Source organism: Haliotis rufescens, unplaced genomic scaffold, assembly GCF_023055435.1.
Source record: "Haliotis rufescens isolate VD_foot unplaced genomic scaffold, xgHalRufe1.0.p SCAF_2, whole genome shotgun sequence".
Classification (NCBI taxonomy): Eukaryota; Metazoa; Mollusca; class Gastropoda; order Lepetellida; family Haliotidae; genus Haliotis; species Haliotis rufescens.
Genome location: NW_025963890.1, coordinates 16440756 through 16457564, shown reverse-complemented (window position 1 = coordinate 16457564; position 16809 = coordinate 16440756). Strand labels below are relative to the sequence as shown.

The window sequence follows — 16809 nt, the reverse complement described above, 5'->3', positions numbered from 1 at the left end:
GTCACCTCTGTCTTAAGGACATACCAGTAATAAAACATGTCTCCACTGTCTGAATGTTATCACAGTAATACAACATGTCACTGCTGTCTGAATGTAATCACAGTAATACAACATGTCACCTCTGTCTGAATGCTATCATAGTAATACAACATGTCACCTCTGTCTGAATGCCATCACAGTAATACAACATGTCACCGCTGTCTGAATGTTATCACAGTAATAAAACATGTCACCTCTGTCTGAATGTTATCACAGTAATACGACATATCACCTCTGTGTAAATGCTATTACAGTAAGACAACATGTCACAACTCTCTGAATGACATCACAGTAATACAACATGTCACCGCTGTCTTAATGACATACCAGTAATACAACATGTCACCACTGTCTGAATGCTATCACAGTAATACAACATGTCACAACTCTCTGAATGACATCACAGTAATACGACATGTCGCCGTTGTCTTAATGACATACCATCAATGCAACATGTCACCACTGTCTGAATGTTATCACAGTAATACGACATATCACCTCTGTCTAAATGCTATCACAGTTAGACAACATGTCACCTCTGTCTGAATGCTATTACAGTAATACAACATGTCACCTCTGTCTGAATGTTATCACAGTAATACAACATGTCACCGCTGTCTGAATGTTATCACAGTAATACAACATGTCACCTCTGTCTGAATGTGATCACAATAAAACGACATGTCACCTCTGTGTAAATGTTATTACAGTAATACAACATGTCACCTCTGTCTTAATGACATACCAGTAATACAACATGTCACCACTGTCTGAATGCTATCACAGTAATACAACATGTCACCTCTGTCTGAATGACATCACAGTAATACGACATGTCACCGCTGTCCTAATGACATACCATCAATGCAACATGTCACCACTGTCTGAATGTTATCACAGTAATACGACATATCACCTCTGTCTAAATGCTATCACAGTTAGACAACATGTCACCTCTGTCTGAATGCTATCACAGTAATCCAACATGGCACTGCTGTCTGAATGTTATCACAGTAATACAACATGTCTCCTCTGTCTTAAGGACATACCAGTAATACAACATGTCACCACTGTCTGAATGCTATCACAGTAAGACAACATGTCACCTCTGTCTGGATGCTATCACAGTAATACAACATGTCACCTCTGTCCTAAGGACATACCAGTAATACGACATGTCACCTCTGTCCTAAGGACATACCAGTAATTAAACATGTCACCACTGTCTGAATGCTATCACAGTAATACAACATGTCACCTCTGTCTTAAGGACATACCAGTAATACGACATGTCACCTCTGTCTTAAGGACATACCAGTAAAAAAACATGTCACCACTGTCTGAAGGTTATCACAGTAATACAACATGTCACCTCTGTCTGAATGCTATCACAGTAATACAACATGTCACCACTGTCTGAATGCTATCACAGTAATACAACATGTCACCTCTGTCTGAATGCTATCACAGTAATACAACATGTCACCACTGTCTGAATGCTATCACAGTAAAACAACATGTCACCTCTGTCTGAATGTTATCACAGTAATACAACATGTCACCTCTGTCTTAAGGACATACCAGAATTACAACATGTCACCTCTGTCTCAATGACATACCAGTAATACAACATGTCACCACTGTCTGAATGCTATCACAGTAATACAACATGTCACCTCTGTCTGAATGTTATCACAGTAATACAACATGTCACCTCTGTCTTAAGGACATACCAGTAATACAACATGTCACCACTGTCTGAATGCTATCACAGTAATACAACATGTCACAACTGTCTGAATGACATCACAGTAATACGACATGTCACCGCTGTCTTAATGACATACCAGTAATAAAACATGTCACCTCTGTCTAAATGCTATCACAGTAATACAACATGTCACCTCTGTCTGAATGACATACCATCAATACAACATGTCACCACTGTCTGAATGTTATCACAGTAATACGACATATCACCTCTGTCTAAATGCTATTACAGTAAGACAAAATGTCACCTCTGTCTGAATGCTATCACAGTAATCCAACATGTCACTGCTGTCTGAATGTTATCACAGTAATACAACATGTCTCCTCTGTCTTAAGGACATACCAGTAATACAACATGTCACCACTGTCTGAATGCTATCACAGTAAGACAACATGTCACCTCTGTCTGGATGCTATCACAGTAATACAACATGTCACCTCTGTCCTAAGGACATACCAGTAATACGACATGTCACCTCTGTCCTAAGGATAAACATGTCACCACTGTCTGAATGCTATCACAGTAATACAACATGTCACCTCTGTTTTAAGGACATACCAGTAATACAACATGTCACCTCTGTCTTAAGGACATACCAGTAAAAAAACATGTCACCACTGTCTGAAGGTTATCACAGTAATACAACATGTCACCTCTGTCTGAATGCTATCACAGTAATACAACATGTCACCACTGTCTGAATGCTATCACAGTAATACAACATGTCACCTCTGTCTGAATGCTATCACAGTAATACAACATGTCACCACTGTCTGAATGCTATCACAGTAAAACAACATGTCACCTCTGTCTGAATGTTATCACAGTAATACAACATGTCACCTCTGTCTTAAGGACATACCAGTAATACAACATGTCACCTCTGTCTCAATGACATACCAGTAATACAACATGTCACCACTGTCTGAATGCTATCACAGTAATACAACATGTCACCTCTGTCTGAATGTTATCAAAGTAATACAACATGTCACCTCTGTCTTAAGGACATACCAGTAATACAACATGTCACCACTGTCTGAATGCTATCACAGTAATACAACATGTCACAACTGTCTGAATGACATCACAGTAATACGACATGTCACCGCTGTCTTAATGACATACCAGTAATAAAACATGTCACCTCTGTCTAAATGCTATCACAGTAATACAACATGTCACCTCTGTCTGAATGACATACCATCAATACAACATGTCTCCACTGTCTGAATGTTATCACAGTAATACGACATATCACCTCTGTCTGAATGCTATCACAGTAATACAACATGTCACCGCAGTCTGAATGTTATCACAGTAATACAACATGTCACCTCTGTCTTAAGGACATACCAGTAATACAACATGTCTCCACTGTCTGAATGTTATCACAGTAATACAACATGTCACTGCTGTCTGAATGTAATCACAGTAATACAACATGTCACCTCTGTCTGAATGCTATCACAGTAATACAACATGTCACCTCTGTCTGAATGCCATCACAGTAATACAACATTTCACCGCTGTCTGAATGTTATCACAGTAATAAAACATGTCACCTCTGTCTGAATGTTATCACAGTAATACGACATATCACCTCTGTGTAAATGCTATTACAGTAAGACAACATGTCACAACTCTCTGAATGACATCACAGTAATACAACATGTCACCGCTGTCTTAATGACATACCAGTAATACAACATGTCACCACTGTCTGAATGCTATCACAGTAATACAACATGTCACAACTCTCTGAATGACATCACAGTAATACGACATGTCACCGTTGTCTTAATGACATACCATCAATGCAACATGTCACCACTGTCTGAATGTTATCACAGTAATACGACATATCACCTCTGTCTAAATGCTATCACAGTTAGACAACATGTCACCTCTGTCTGAATGCTATTACAGTAATACAACATGTCACCTCTGTCTGAATGTTATCACAGTAATACAACATGTCACCGCTGTCTGAATGTTATCACAGTAATACAACATGTCACCGCTGTCTGAATGTTATCACAGTAATACGACATATCACCTCTGTGTAAATGTTATTACAGTAAGACAACATGTCACCTCTGTCTGAATGCTATCACAGTAATACAACATGTCACCTCTGTCTGAATGTTATAACAGTAATACAACGTGTCACCGCTGTCTGAATGTTATCACAGTAATACAACATGTCACCTCTGTCTTAATGACATACCAGTAATACAACATGTCACCACTGTCTGAATGCTATCACAGTAATACAACATGTCACCTCTATCTGAATGGCATCACAGTAATACGACATGTCACCGCTGTCCTAATGACATACCATCAATGCAACATGTCACCACTGTCTGAATGTTATCACAGTAATACGACATATCATCTCTGTCTAAATGCTATCACAGTAAGACAACATGTCACCTCTGTCTGAATGCTATCACAGTAATACAACATGTCACCGCAGTCTGAATGTTATCACAGTAATACAACATGTCACCTCTGTCTTAAGGACATACCAGTAATAAAACATGTCTCCACTGTCTGAATGTTATCACAGTAATACAACATGTCACCTCTGTCTTAATGACATACCAGTAATACAACATGTCACCACTGTCTGAATGCTATCACAGTAATACAACATGTCACCTCTATCTGAATGGCATCACAGTAATACGACATGTCACCGCTGTCCTAATGACATACCATCAATGCAACATGTCACCACTGTCTGAATGTTATCACAGTAATACGACATATCATCTCTGTCTAAATGCTATCACAGTAAGACAACATGTCACCTCTGTCTGAATGCTATCACAGTAATACAACATGTCACCGCAGTCTGAATGTTATCACAGTAATACAACATGTCACCTCTGTCTTAAGGACATACCAGTAATAAAACATGTCTCCACTGTCTGAATGTTATCACAGTAATACAACATGTCACTGCTGTCTGAATGTAATCACAGTAATACAACATGTCACCTCTGTCTGAATGCTATCACAGTAATACAACATGTCACCTCTGTCTGAATGCCATCACAGTAATACAACATTTCACCGCTGTCTGAATGTTATCACAGTAATAAAACATGTCACCTCTGTCTGAATGTTATCACAGTAATACGACATATCACCTCTGTGTAAATGCTATTACAGTAAGACAACATGTCACAACTCTCTGAATGACATCACAGTAATACAACATGTCACCGCTGTCTTAATGACATACCAGTAATACAACATGTCACCACTGTCTGAATGCTATCACAGTAATACAACATGTCACAACTCTCTGAATGACATCACAGTAATACGACATGTCACCGTTGTCTTAATGACATACCATCAATGCAACATGTCACCACTGTCTGAATGCTATCACAGTAATACAACATGTCACCTCTGTCTTAAGGACATACCAGTAATACGACATGTCACCGCTGTCTTAAGGACATACCAGTAAAAAAACATGTCACCACTGTCTGAAGGTTATCACAGTAATACGACATGTCATCTCTGTCTGAGTGCTATCACAGTAATACGACATGTCATCTCTGTCTGAGTGCTATCACAGTAATACAACATGTCACCGCTGTCTGAATGATATCACAGTAATACAACATGTCACCGCTGTCTGAATGTTACCACAGTAATACGACATGTCACCTCTGTCTGAATGCTATCACAGTAATACAACATGTCACCGCTGTCTGAATGTTATCACACTAATACAACATGTCACCTCTGTCTTAAGGACATACCAGTAATACGACATGTCACCTCTGTCTTAAGGACATACCAGTAAAAAAACATGTCACCTCTGTCTGAAGGTTATCACAGTAATACAACATATCACCTCTGTCTTAAGGACATACCAGTAATACGACATGTCACCTCTGTCTTAAGGACATACCAGTAAAAAAACATGTCACCACTGTCTGAAGGTTATCACAGTAATACGACATATCACCACTGTCTGAATGCTATCACAGTAATACGACATGTCATCTCTGTCTGAGTGCTATCACAGTAATACAACATGTCACCGCTGTCTGAATGTTATCACAGTAATACAACATGTCACCGCTGTCTGAATGTTACCACAGTAATACGACATGTCACCTCTGTCTAAATGCTATCACAGTAATACGACATTTCACCTCTGTCTGAATGCTATCACAGTAATACAACATGTCACCGCTGTCTGAATGTTATCACACTAATACAGCATGTCACCGTTGTCTGAATGTTATCACAGTAATACAACATTTCACCGCTCTCTGAATGTTATCACAGTAATACAATATGTCAACTCTGTCTGAATGACTTCACAGTTATACAACATGTCACCGCTGTCTGAATGTCATACCAGTAATACGACATGTCACCTCTGTCTGAATGCTATCACAGTAATATAACATGTCACCGCTGTCTGAATGACATACCAGTAATACAACGTCCCCGTTGTCTGAATGACATCACAATAATGCGACATGTCACCTCTGTCTGCATGTTACCACAGTAATACAACATAAGACCTCTGTCTGAATGTTATAACAGTAATACAACGTGTCACCGCTGTCTGAATGTTATCACAGTAATACAATGTGTCACCACTACTGTCTGAATGACATCACATAATACCACATTTCACCTCTGTCTGAATGTTATCACAGTAATACAACATGTCACCTCTGTCTGAATGTCATACAAGTAATACGACATGTCACCTCTGTCTGAATGTTATTACAGTAATACGACATTTCACCGCGGGCTAAATGCTGTTATCACGGTTAAACTAACATGATATGACACGAAGATCAACTCTTAGCCAGCAAGCAGGTCCATATTAAATCAGGCCTGGGCATCCGATGCAAAATGTCATGAGGCGCAGGTCCTCATTACGGCTTCTACAAATGGACAGTTCTATCCCATAAGCTCTTCAGCACTGTTGCTTGAAAACTTGTTGCACACAGGTCTATGATATTTCACTTGCCCTTAACATGGCATGGCACAAACAACCTTTTTTTTTTTATTACACTGAAAGTATGCGGCAACATCACAGCAACGCCGTTTTCTACGCCACCAACGCCGTTTTCTACGCCACCAACACAGTCATCCACACCAGACGAGCAATCGTCTAACTCTTCCACAGAAGGTGTCGTGACCACAGCGCCAGCGGAAGACGGTTCGTGTAAACTACAGTGTTACTTGCGATCCTAACCTTAATAGAATATAGTCGATGTTAAAACGTGTTACATAACTTTTTCAATAGGGGTTATAGGTCGGATACATGTGAATACTAGGATTGTACTGTACAAAATTCAGTACGATTATGCAAGGGAAAGCAAGCCAGTAACAGAAAGTTTCAAATCATGGAGTATTGTGATGTTATCACAAAAATTTGTTACCATACCTAACGTGAAAAACAACCGGATTCTCTTCACTTGATAGCTATTTTTCTTAATTAAACCAAATAAACTGCGGGACAAAAAAAAGTATACACCCATGTTTGATGGTGCCTAAAAATGAAACAAACAAGAAATGTTACTCGATGATGATGATGTATTTGATGCAGGTACCACAGTTTAGGACCTTAGGTTTGCTGTGTTTCGGCGACTGTCTAGTCTAGCAAACGTTTGATAACGTGTCCATGCTACAAACAGGCCAATAATGTCACAAAAACCCATGCACGCTCTATGTATGATATTGAAATGTAAAATATGATGGGAAATGGAATAAATACTTAAAAGAAAAGAAACACAAAAAACCTCCAAATCAAAACCTTTTGATAACGTTTGTTATTTGTTGGTCACATACAGTGTTCAAATGAATACTTTCTTTAGCCAAGCAGTTTGATTTAACACGTAACCTTCTGTTGGACACCAGTTTCGCTCAAATCAAACCTTCCAACAATCGCGACCTCAGCCATATCTTATAGGAGATCGCTACAAGACCTGGAAGCTTCTTAGTTGCAGAACTATAGCGTGCACATAGCGTATGTACAAATAGTCTGCAAAATCAATATAAAGACTGTTAGATAGTCATGAAGCAAACATGTTAAGTTTTCTGTAACGTTTCAGAAAAGGCTGTGTACAAACACGTATTTAACTTTAAATGTTAACATCTAATTTGAGTTTGACAGGTGTCATCAACTGGTCAAGTAACATCACGGTTTGTATATTCACGTTGATTGGACAGTCTAGACTGGCGCCAACTAATCATGACGGCGTCTTCAGAACAGAACAGAACTTTATTTCTCTCAGGTTTAGGCTTACGTGGATAACGGAAAATTTTGTTTAAGTGATAGCACATTTGTAATTCAATCTTATATACTTTCCCTGATTGATTATATGGCTGCGGTCGTAGATCCGGATGTATCTAAATATGCTCAGTATATACACAGGGTTTATTGTTATACTATTAGGATTAATAGATACAATTGAGTATTTATACCCTTGATCATAAAGTTAGTCACTACTTTCACACTTTGATTTGTATGATTTGGGTTATGATTAAATTGACAAAATAAGAAATCATTCCGTGTATATGTGTATTATATATTGTACCCCAATACGTAATTAAATTGTGTATAAATAAGGACACTAGGTTAATTACTGTAATTGATTATTTGATAAACATATTCACATTTAGTTGTGTGATATGTCACAGAGGTAAAGCTAATTCATAACAACTAATTGTCCCATTTTTTTGGTTTCTATCTTTTATATGAAACAAATGCTATAACATGGGGTGATAAACTTCATTGGCAATAGACGTAGCATATAATTGTCCACATGAACAGTCTACTCTGTTCCAGATATGTTTATTCATTTTGTCAGCATTTAAATCGTTGAATTCCTGGCTCAATGATTCATTTGACGAAATATTGTTCCCTGTTTTGAATTACCGTCAGATAGTTCCAGAACAATTATAAAATTTTCATCCCTATGTGTTGCGCATAATTCCGAGGTAATTCGAATTTCATATTCTTGTACGAACACTTATCAAAATTCATTTATACCTAGTACTATTATGTACATATGTATATTAGTTCAAATTATAATAATGAGGCCCTCCATATTCTCGAAACGGTCTTTGTTCTACGACAACCGTAAGTCGGTATGGGAAAAAAAAAATTTGTTTAAGTGTTCAAAGTTCAAAGTCAATGTCATATGATTATAGACAAGGAAGATAAGAAATTAGATATAAAGAGTAGCCACTTTAAATGACAGAATTTCTTTTAGTTAAATTTGCTCATGATTTGGTCTTTTCGTGGTACATAGTGCCAAAATACTCTTAATTATTTACTTTCATGTCATTACTAATCTCACATAAGGTCAAAAGTTGTACAACTTTTAACAGATATGACTATGACACGTTGTATCCAAACATTTCCAAACATTTCCAAACAAATCCAAACAAATCCAAACAAATCCAAGCCTGGAAATATGACCTTTCCAAATATTGGAATGGTCATATTTCCAATTGGAATGGTGGTATTTCCAAGTTTTGGATTTTTTGGAATGGATGATATTTTGTCCAGTGTAACGTGTAATAATGTGTGTATTGTCGTTGCATTATGTACAAAGAAATTACATCAATATTTTGTGTAAAAAATGTACCTGTTCCAATAGTTAGTCTTCTTGTCTGCAAAGAATTTCACTCAATCTAATTTCAGATATCACGATGACGATTGTGTATATCTCAATAGCACCTGTCGCCTTGCTCATTATCGTGTCTGTTGTGGCATTCGTTCGCTACAAATGTGCAAAGTAAGTAATAACCATGTCAAGCCCTTACACGTTGATTTACAGGTAATCATACCTAGATTTACAGGTAATCATACCTAGATTTACAGGTAATCATACATAAATTGACAGGTAATCATGCATTGATTTACAGATATTCATACCTAGATTTACAGGTAATCATACCTAGATTTACAGGTAATCATACATAGATTTACAGTTATTCATACCTAGATTTACAGGTAATCATACCTAGATATACAGGTAATCATACATAAATTGACAGGTAATCATACATTGATTTACAGGTAATCATACATTGATTTACTGGTGGCAGCTATAGTATATATTTTTATTTATTTTTTGTTTAGATTTTTTCGATATTACATCATGGTTCCACGTGTTTAGAAACAGCAGTAGTGTAGAGAGCTCCATGAACTGGTTATCATTGTGATGAACTTGATTCCAACGGCATTCGTCCGGTACGGGGAGTTAACGGTTCCGGTCAAGGGTTTTTTACTGCATGTAGATGAAGATGTTCGAGATATTTACGTTTCACTGGACAGGATTATTGTGGACAATTTTTAAATTCGAATCCTTGATCCCACAGGTCGAAACCCATTGAGAACAACAATTTCATCTGGCCAAACCACAACAACAACCCCACTGAACCAGATATTGATGACTATGATAACCTGCAAGACGAGGTGTACGCTGAGTTGGATGAATCAAAGATGGACAAAGATGGACGCGTCATCTCAAGCAGTACCAATGAGGGCCATACACCACAATTATCCTCCACTACAGGAAACCCCTACGAACAAATGCATCGGCGACATCCAGCGTCTTCTAGCCGGACTGAGATGAGCACAGGTATCACTGGACCTTATATGACGATGCAAACAAGAGACGAGGATGATTTACCAGGAGATGATGACTACCTAGTTAGTATCCCCGGTCCTAATGAGTTACAAACAGGAAGTGGTGGAAGGGATGAAGAGGACGTAGCAAAGGCTCCTGGGAAAGAAGAAGATTCTTCAGAAGCATCTTACCATAATGGCCATGGTGATCTCGCTGAAGATGGGAAGAAATTGCCCCCTGTTCAATGTGGGCGAACGGCGTCATATATCTCGCCTGTGTTTGAAAATATTTGAAAGCTTGTCGAACATTACTAAGACAGTATTTCAGTTATATAACGGCGTGTCAGTCTAGTGAGGGATGAAAGATCAAAGGTACGAAGATGAGGTTCGCCGTTTAAGTGAACTATAAGGGTATAGTTGCTCTCGGACCATGAAAAATAGCAGGACGAACTCGGAACCCGAATGCACAACCAACGGATCCTGATAGGACAAAGGGACGAAACCTGAAACAATAAATTGAGACAACGTGGACACTGGTCCGCCGTTATGATAAATGAAATGAACACTTATGATAGCATACTATTATTGAATGAAACATATTCTAAATGTTACTTTTTAATGAAAGAATGCAAATAGGCTATACCTGCACGTCAGAGGACATCCAGGATGTAAAACCTGAAGGCAAATTATATTTTTCAGAGTTTTCGGGAAACATTTATTTCAAGATAATCACACGCCCCACCCTCAGAATATCAAATGATCTGCCCCTTCGCAAGAATTCAGACACTGTACGAATGTGTTCGGTTATGTCCTTTATGTTTTATTTTTGTTAGTTTAAATCTTCTCTGCTGAATAGAAAATCCCTGAGGATTTGACCAGTACGCAGGAGCAAACACATATCTACTTGGCTGCGCCCTCGAGCATAAATGAACCATAACTTAAGATACATATTTTATATACACAATAATAGAAATGTTGCGGGGTTTTTTATCTATTAGAATGATAATGTTACACGTGGTCATCTTTTTTATTTGACTAATTTTAAAGATAGTGTCAAATCGATTGAATTGTGAAATTAGCACTTAAACATTATAGACGAAACACGTTAAATAGACCCATATATGATATATTAGTGACTTAATGTTGAGTGGGACCAAACTTAGATTTGACGTTGCTATCGATCACGTACTCTGAGGTTGCTGAGGTCACTTTTACTTCAGGTTCCGTATCATATTAGAAGGTATTTTAGAAAGTACTGATTTCTTTATTTGTATACATATTTTAAGGACTAGCTTCATAACACCATACCTTTATTACAATCTCTGTTGATATGCTGGTTACTTACCTCTGGCAAGGACGTGTTTCATATAATTACTGTGTTCATCATATACTACATGGCAAGCAATAAATATCATCAGTGGTCCGAGATCTGGGGTAGAATAGGTCTTCAGCAACCCATGCTTACCGTAAAAGGCGACTATGCTTGTCGTAAGAGGCGGTTAACGGGATCGGGTGGTCAGGCTCACTGTCTTGGTTGACGCATGTCATCGTGTCCCAATTGCGTGGATCGATGCTCATGATGTCAATCACTGGATTGTCTGGTCCAGACTCCATTATTTACAGACCGCCGTCATATAGCTGGAATATCGCTGAGTGCGGCGTTAAACAACAAACAAACATCAGTGGTCCATAAAATGAGTGAATGAGTGAGTGAGTGAGTTGGGTTAAACGCCGCTATATATTCCAGCCATGCCACGGTATGTCAGCTTGATGTGCGAGGAACGCCCGAAGTTATGTTGACGTTTTATACTTTGATGAATGAGTGAGTGAGTTAGGTTTAACACCGCTTTCAACAGTATTACAGTTATATCACGGCGTGTCAGCTTAATGTGGGAGGAAAGCCCGAAGTGTTGCACGTTTACCACTTCGGTGAAACCCACGAGCACGGGTATGGTGCTGACAAACCTAAAAACATAATCGGGAGGAACCTGGATTCGAACCCACAATCATAGGTTTCTGGCGTGCCCAAGGGACGCAACCCTGCACAGCGAATCGCGGCGCCTAACCCAATACCTAAATGCTCATTATTGGACCCGAGAAATCCTTTGGCTTATACAGGAATCACCTTGACAACCGCAATATACAAACTGTATTGCAGTGTTCTTAATCGGAGGCTACAAATTTGGACAGAATATAACAATATTCTCCACGACGCTCAAAATGGTTTCAGGAGAAATAGATCAACCGAAGACCATGTATCGTCCCTGACATCAATTATAGAAACTAGAAAACCCAAAAGGTTGTCCTCTTATGTTGCCCTCAAAGACTTTAAGAAAGTATTATATGGTTAATTTTTATACTGTTTTAATATATACTGTTTATTTATCATTTATATTACCGTCTCTCATAATTCTTCATGTTTAGTTCTGTACATAATTTTACAAATTTTGTTTGTAATAATCATGCCTTTTAAATGTTTGTACAGAAGTGAGACGGAAATAAGCTATTGTCTGTCTGTCTGTGTGTATGTGCTTATCCAACCACAGGTGTACATGATGTACATAGATGACTGGCAGTCAGAAATGGTTTTTTTCAGTATCAATGCCTAATAGTTACAATTATACACAAGGCATTAACTTCAGCTTCAAGTTGTGAACAGTACTCAAGTAAATGTATGAAGCGTACATAAAGGTTCTTACAAGGGACATAACTCGACATAAGTGCAATGTTACATGTTGAACACGTTTAAAGTAAATAACAACAGATGTGATTTTACATTGCTGCTAAGGTCTTGTTGAGATTTATGAGGACGAACAATATATGGAAAATACTTCGCACAATAAATAGGTGAGGTTAAATGGGGTTTAACGTCGCGTCCAAGATTATTGCACTTATAGAGCGACGTGCATGCACGTGTGTGTGTGTGTGTGTGTGTGTGTGTGTGTGTGTGTGTGTGTGTGTGTGTGTGTGTGCTTGTACTAGTCCGGACTGATGCCGATTTATAGTGCTAGCTCACTGAGATACCATGCCGCAGTTTAACATAAATACCCAACTCAGACACAGTATACTGACTCCGAGCCGACCAGTCCTTGTTTTAGCCCCTTAGCCGAGCGCCAGACAGGGTAACAACAAGTACCATCTTTTAAAGTCTTTTGGTATGACGCGGCTGGGGATCGAAACCCGGACCTTCCGCTCTCTTACAATGAAATATGATATTATACCATCCTCGATTTCACTACATACACAATCAGGCTCCTGTTCAACAGATCCTTTTAGGTTTATAATTTTTTAATTGTAGAGAGATATTGTTAAAGGGACACCTTGTAATTGTAATACCGTATTCGACGTAATAAGAGCCCCGCTCTAATAAGTGCCCACGCGACATTTGCTAATAAATTGGCTGGTGAACAACCCCAGTTAGCACCCCTTCCGATTGATCAATGTACACAAGACTTATTTATCCGCGTAAAATACGCACTCGTGTGTTATATGCACCCTTAATTATGGGCAATTAAATTCTGGAAAAATATATCTGTCGCACATAAACATTCCAGGCTGTCAGCATAAACCACGAAATTTATCTTTCAAAATAATATTCTAATAAGAGCCCACTATTTCTAATTTTGAGAGGCCCTGGGCACATATTACGTCGATATATACGGTATGTGTATTTCTGGTTGCAAATTGGATTTCAAATCAGAATAACTGTGTCGGAATTTTAATATTGAATCATACCAGGACTGATAGTCTGTCTTACAGACCCTGATACAAATATATATCAAATACAGCCCATGCAAGTCTATAATGTTAGGCAAGTCTAGATTACTGCAGTATCAGGAAATGAAGAGAGTCACTGGGCTCCCTTTTATTATATTTTTTATTAAGATAACTCAACAACTGTTTTTCTGTACGATTTGTTCATTTCAGAGACTAGATGTTAGTCTATAGGACCGAGTAATACATCAATTAGTTTTTGCTTTCGATCCCAATTGCGTGGATCGATGCCAATCACTGGATTGTCTGGTCCAGACTCGATTATTTACAGACCACCGTCATATAGCCGGAATATTGCTGAGTGCGGCTTTAAACAACAAACAAACAAATCATACAGAACTGAATATTAACACAGCTTTAGGATGAGTTACTATGATGAATAAAATGGAAATTCAATTTACTGTTCAATGATATTCATGGTATCTTTGTGTTTCACAATTATCATGGAGAGGGGGACATGAATAAACTGAAATTGATTGGTGGGGTGGCTTGCGAATAAGTCAGTGAACGGCTGTCTCTAAATAATGGAGTCTTGACCACACACAACAGTGGTTAATATTATTAGCAACGTCGCACGATGACATGCAATTTGCCAAATTTCCGAGTCTGAGAACCCGATCCAATTTAGTCGCCTGTTACGACAAGCAACACTAGAGCTCCTCAGACCTATTCTAACCCGGGTGTCCGTAGTCGGGTATTACCGACAAACGTCAACACTATCTTGTGAGCTAATAACAATGCTGTAACTGGTTGATGGCAGCCCACACATTGCATGGAATTGTACGAGATATCGAGACAATGGTCTTCTAAGTGTAAGAAGCGACCATAAAATATAATATTACACCAATTTATGTTCAAGGTTCAGCTGAAATAATAATAATGTGAGTGAGTTGGGTTTAACGCCGCTTTTAACATTATTCCAGTTGTATCACGGCGTGTCAGCTTGATGTGGGAGGAAAGCCCGAAGTGATGCAGGTCTGGTTTAGCACTTCGGTGAAACCCACGAGCATGGGTATGGTGCTGACAAACCTAGAAACATATTCGGGGCGAACCGGGATTCGAACCCATAAGCATTGGTTTCTGGCGTGCCCAAGGGACGCGACTCTACACAACGAATCGCGGCGCCTTAGACGCCATAATAATGTCTGTACACTGAAAGAAGATTTAATCCCTATGATTACCTACGGACTTGTAAATACGTGACAAAATACGTTGTCTACATATTAGTCTTTTCCTAATGTTTTTGAGGTGAATAGCAATGAGCATGGCATGAGTGGAGTCCCAAGTCTTGGAATATTGGCCGATCGTGGTATGAGACTTAACGGGATCGACCGCGTCCGTGTTTTTGTGGATGGAGCGTCTGCCTGGAGAGTGGAAAGTTAGTGGTTCGATCCCCGACCGCGTCATACCAAAATACATTAAAAGATGGTGCTAGACATTAATGGAATAAAATGACTCGCCTCGGAGTCCGTATGCTCTGTCTGAGTGGGTATCCATGTTAAAACTGCGTCATGGTATTTCAGTGGACCAGCACTATACAATCGGCATTAGTCCGGGCTAATACACACCCCTAAGACGAGGTTAACATATGGAAGAATCACACACTTTCAATGTTGGTCGAGTATTCGAGTACGAACAAGCAGCCAAACTCCCTGGACTTCAAACAGACGCGGATAATGACCTCTTGGTCTCTGTAAGGAAATGGTAAGGTCTCTATTTCCTGTTCAGAGCGTGTTTTTTCTCAAATATAGTACTTCAACTTCAGTTTCGTTAATGGTAATTAAAAACTAAAAGTAGTCCCCGGCTGTAATGGTCACTACCAAACAAACCTTAAGTATACATGAAAAGACGTCAACGCAAGAAAATAATCAGTTTTAAGTATCTTCCGAAACAATTTCCATAAGAAATAAAAGGCCAAATATATTGATAAAATACGTTTTTACTGAACTTCATTGTGTTTTACAACATATTTATAAAATTAATAATAATTGGCTGTATCATACGGAGTGATGGTACATACATGTTTTCAAGATTGCTTTTGTTTTCGTATACCAGGGTCTCATCCCGCACAACAACTTTATGAATAAAAGTATCGCTACGACCATTATATCGAAGTTTAAGCATGGGAGTTAAGACTGCTTAGCGCGATGACCGGTTTGTGGAACGGGGCTAGACTATCATTTAGTCTCTGAAATCTTATATTACATTATATCCTTCTTGACTCTAAAAATAAATAAAAATTCAGAGCTAGCTTGAGCTTGCTAGACTTGGTTTTGTATGCGTTTCTAGATTATTTTTTTCTCCATAAAATAAATATATTCCACGGTTGTGGTGCAGGACTAGAACGGGGCATAACAAGTAAGGAACGGTTTGTAATTCTCGATAAAAAAACAGGTCTCGGTATTCTGCAACAGCGGGGCTCTAGCACATGAGGTCAGGATAACAGGTGGCATCGATGGCCAAAGGTGTTGAACGGAGCTGGTGGTTGTTATACTATATTGTTTGGGTTTTGGTCTTCAGATTTCCCCGCCTCGGGGCACGGGTAACGTCTGTGCACGACTGATCCTGTGTGGCACGTAGGGGGCAG

At 38.7% G+C, this 16809-nt stretch overlaps 1 protein-coding gene across 1 annotated transcript in view; it reads left to right on the top strand.

The window, feature by feature from the left end:
• LOC124135642 (MAM and LDL-receptor class A domain-containing protein 2-like) overlaps positions 1–11999 on the top strand; it is a 36853-nt gene extending 24854 nt beyond the window's left edge. Inside the window, exons 5-7 of the mRNA XM_046501072.2 lie at positions 6885–7025; positions 9519–9612; positions 10199–11999. Of these exons, the coding sequence (XP_046357028.2) occupies positions 6885–7025; positions 9519–9612; positions 10199–10742 (779 nt within the window). The 3' untranslated portion in view covers positions 10743–11999. The remainder of the gene's footprint in view (positions 1–6884; positions 7026–9518; positions 9613–10198) is intronic.
• The last annotated feature ends 4810 nt before the right edge of the window (positions 12000–16809 follow it).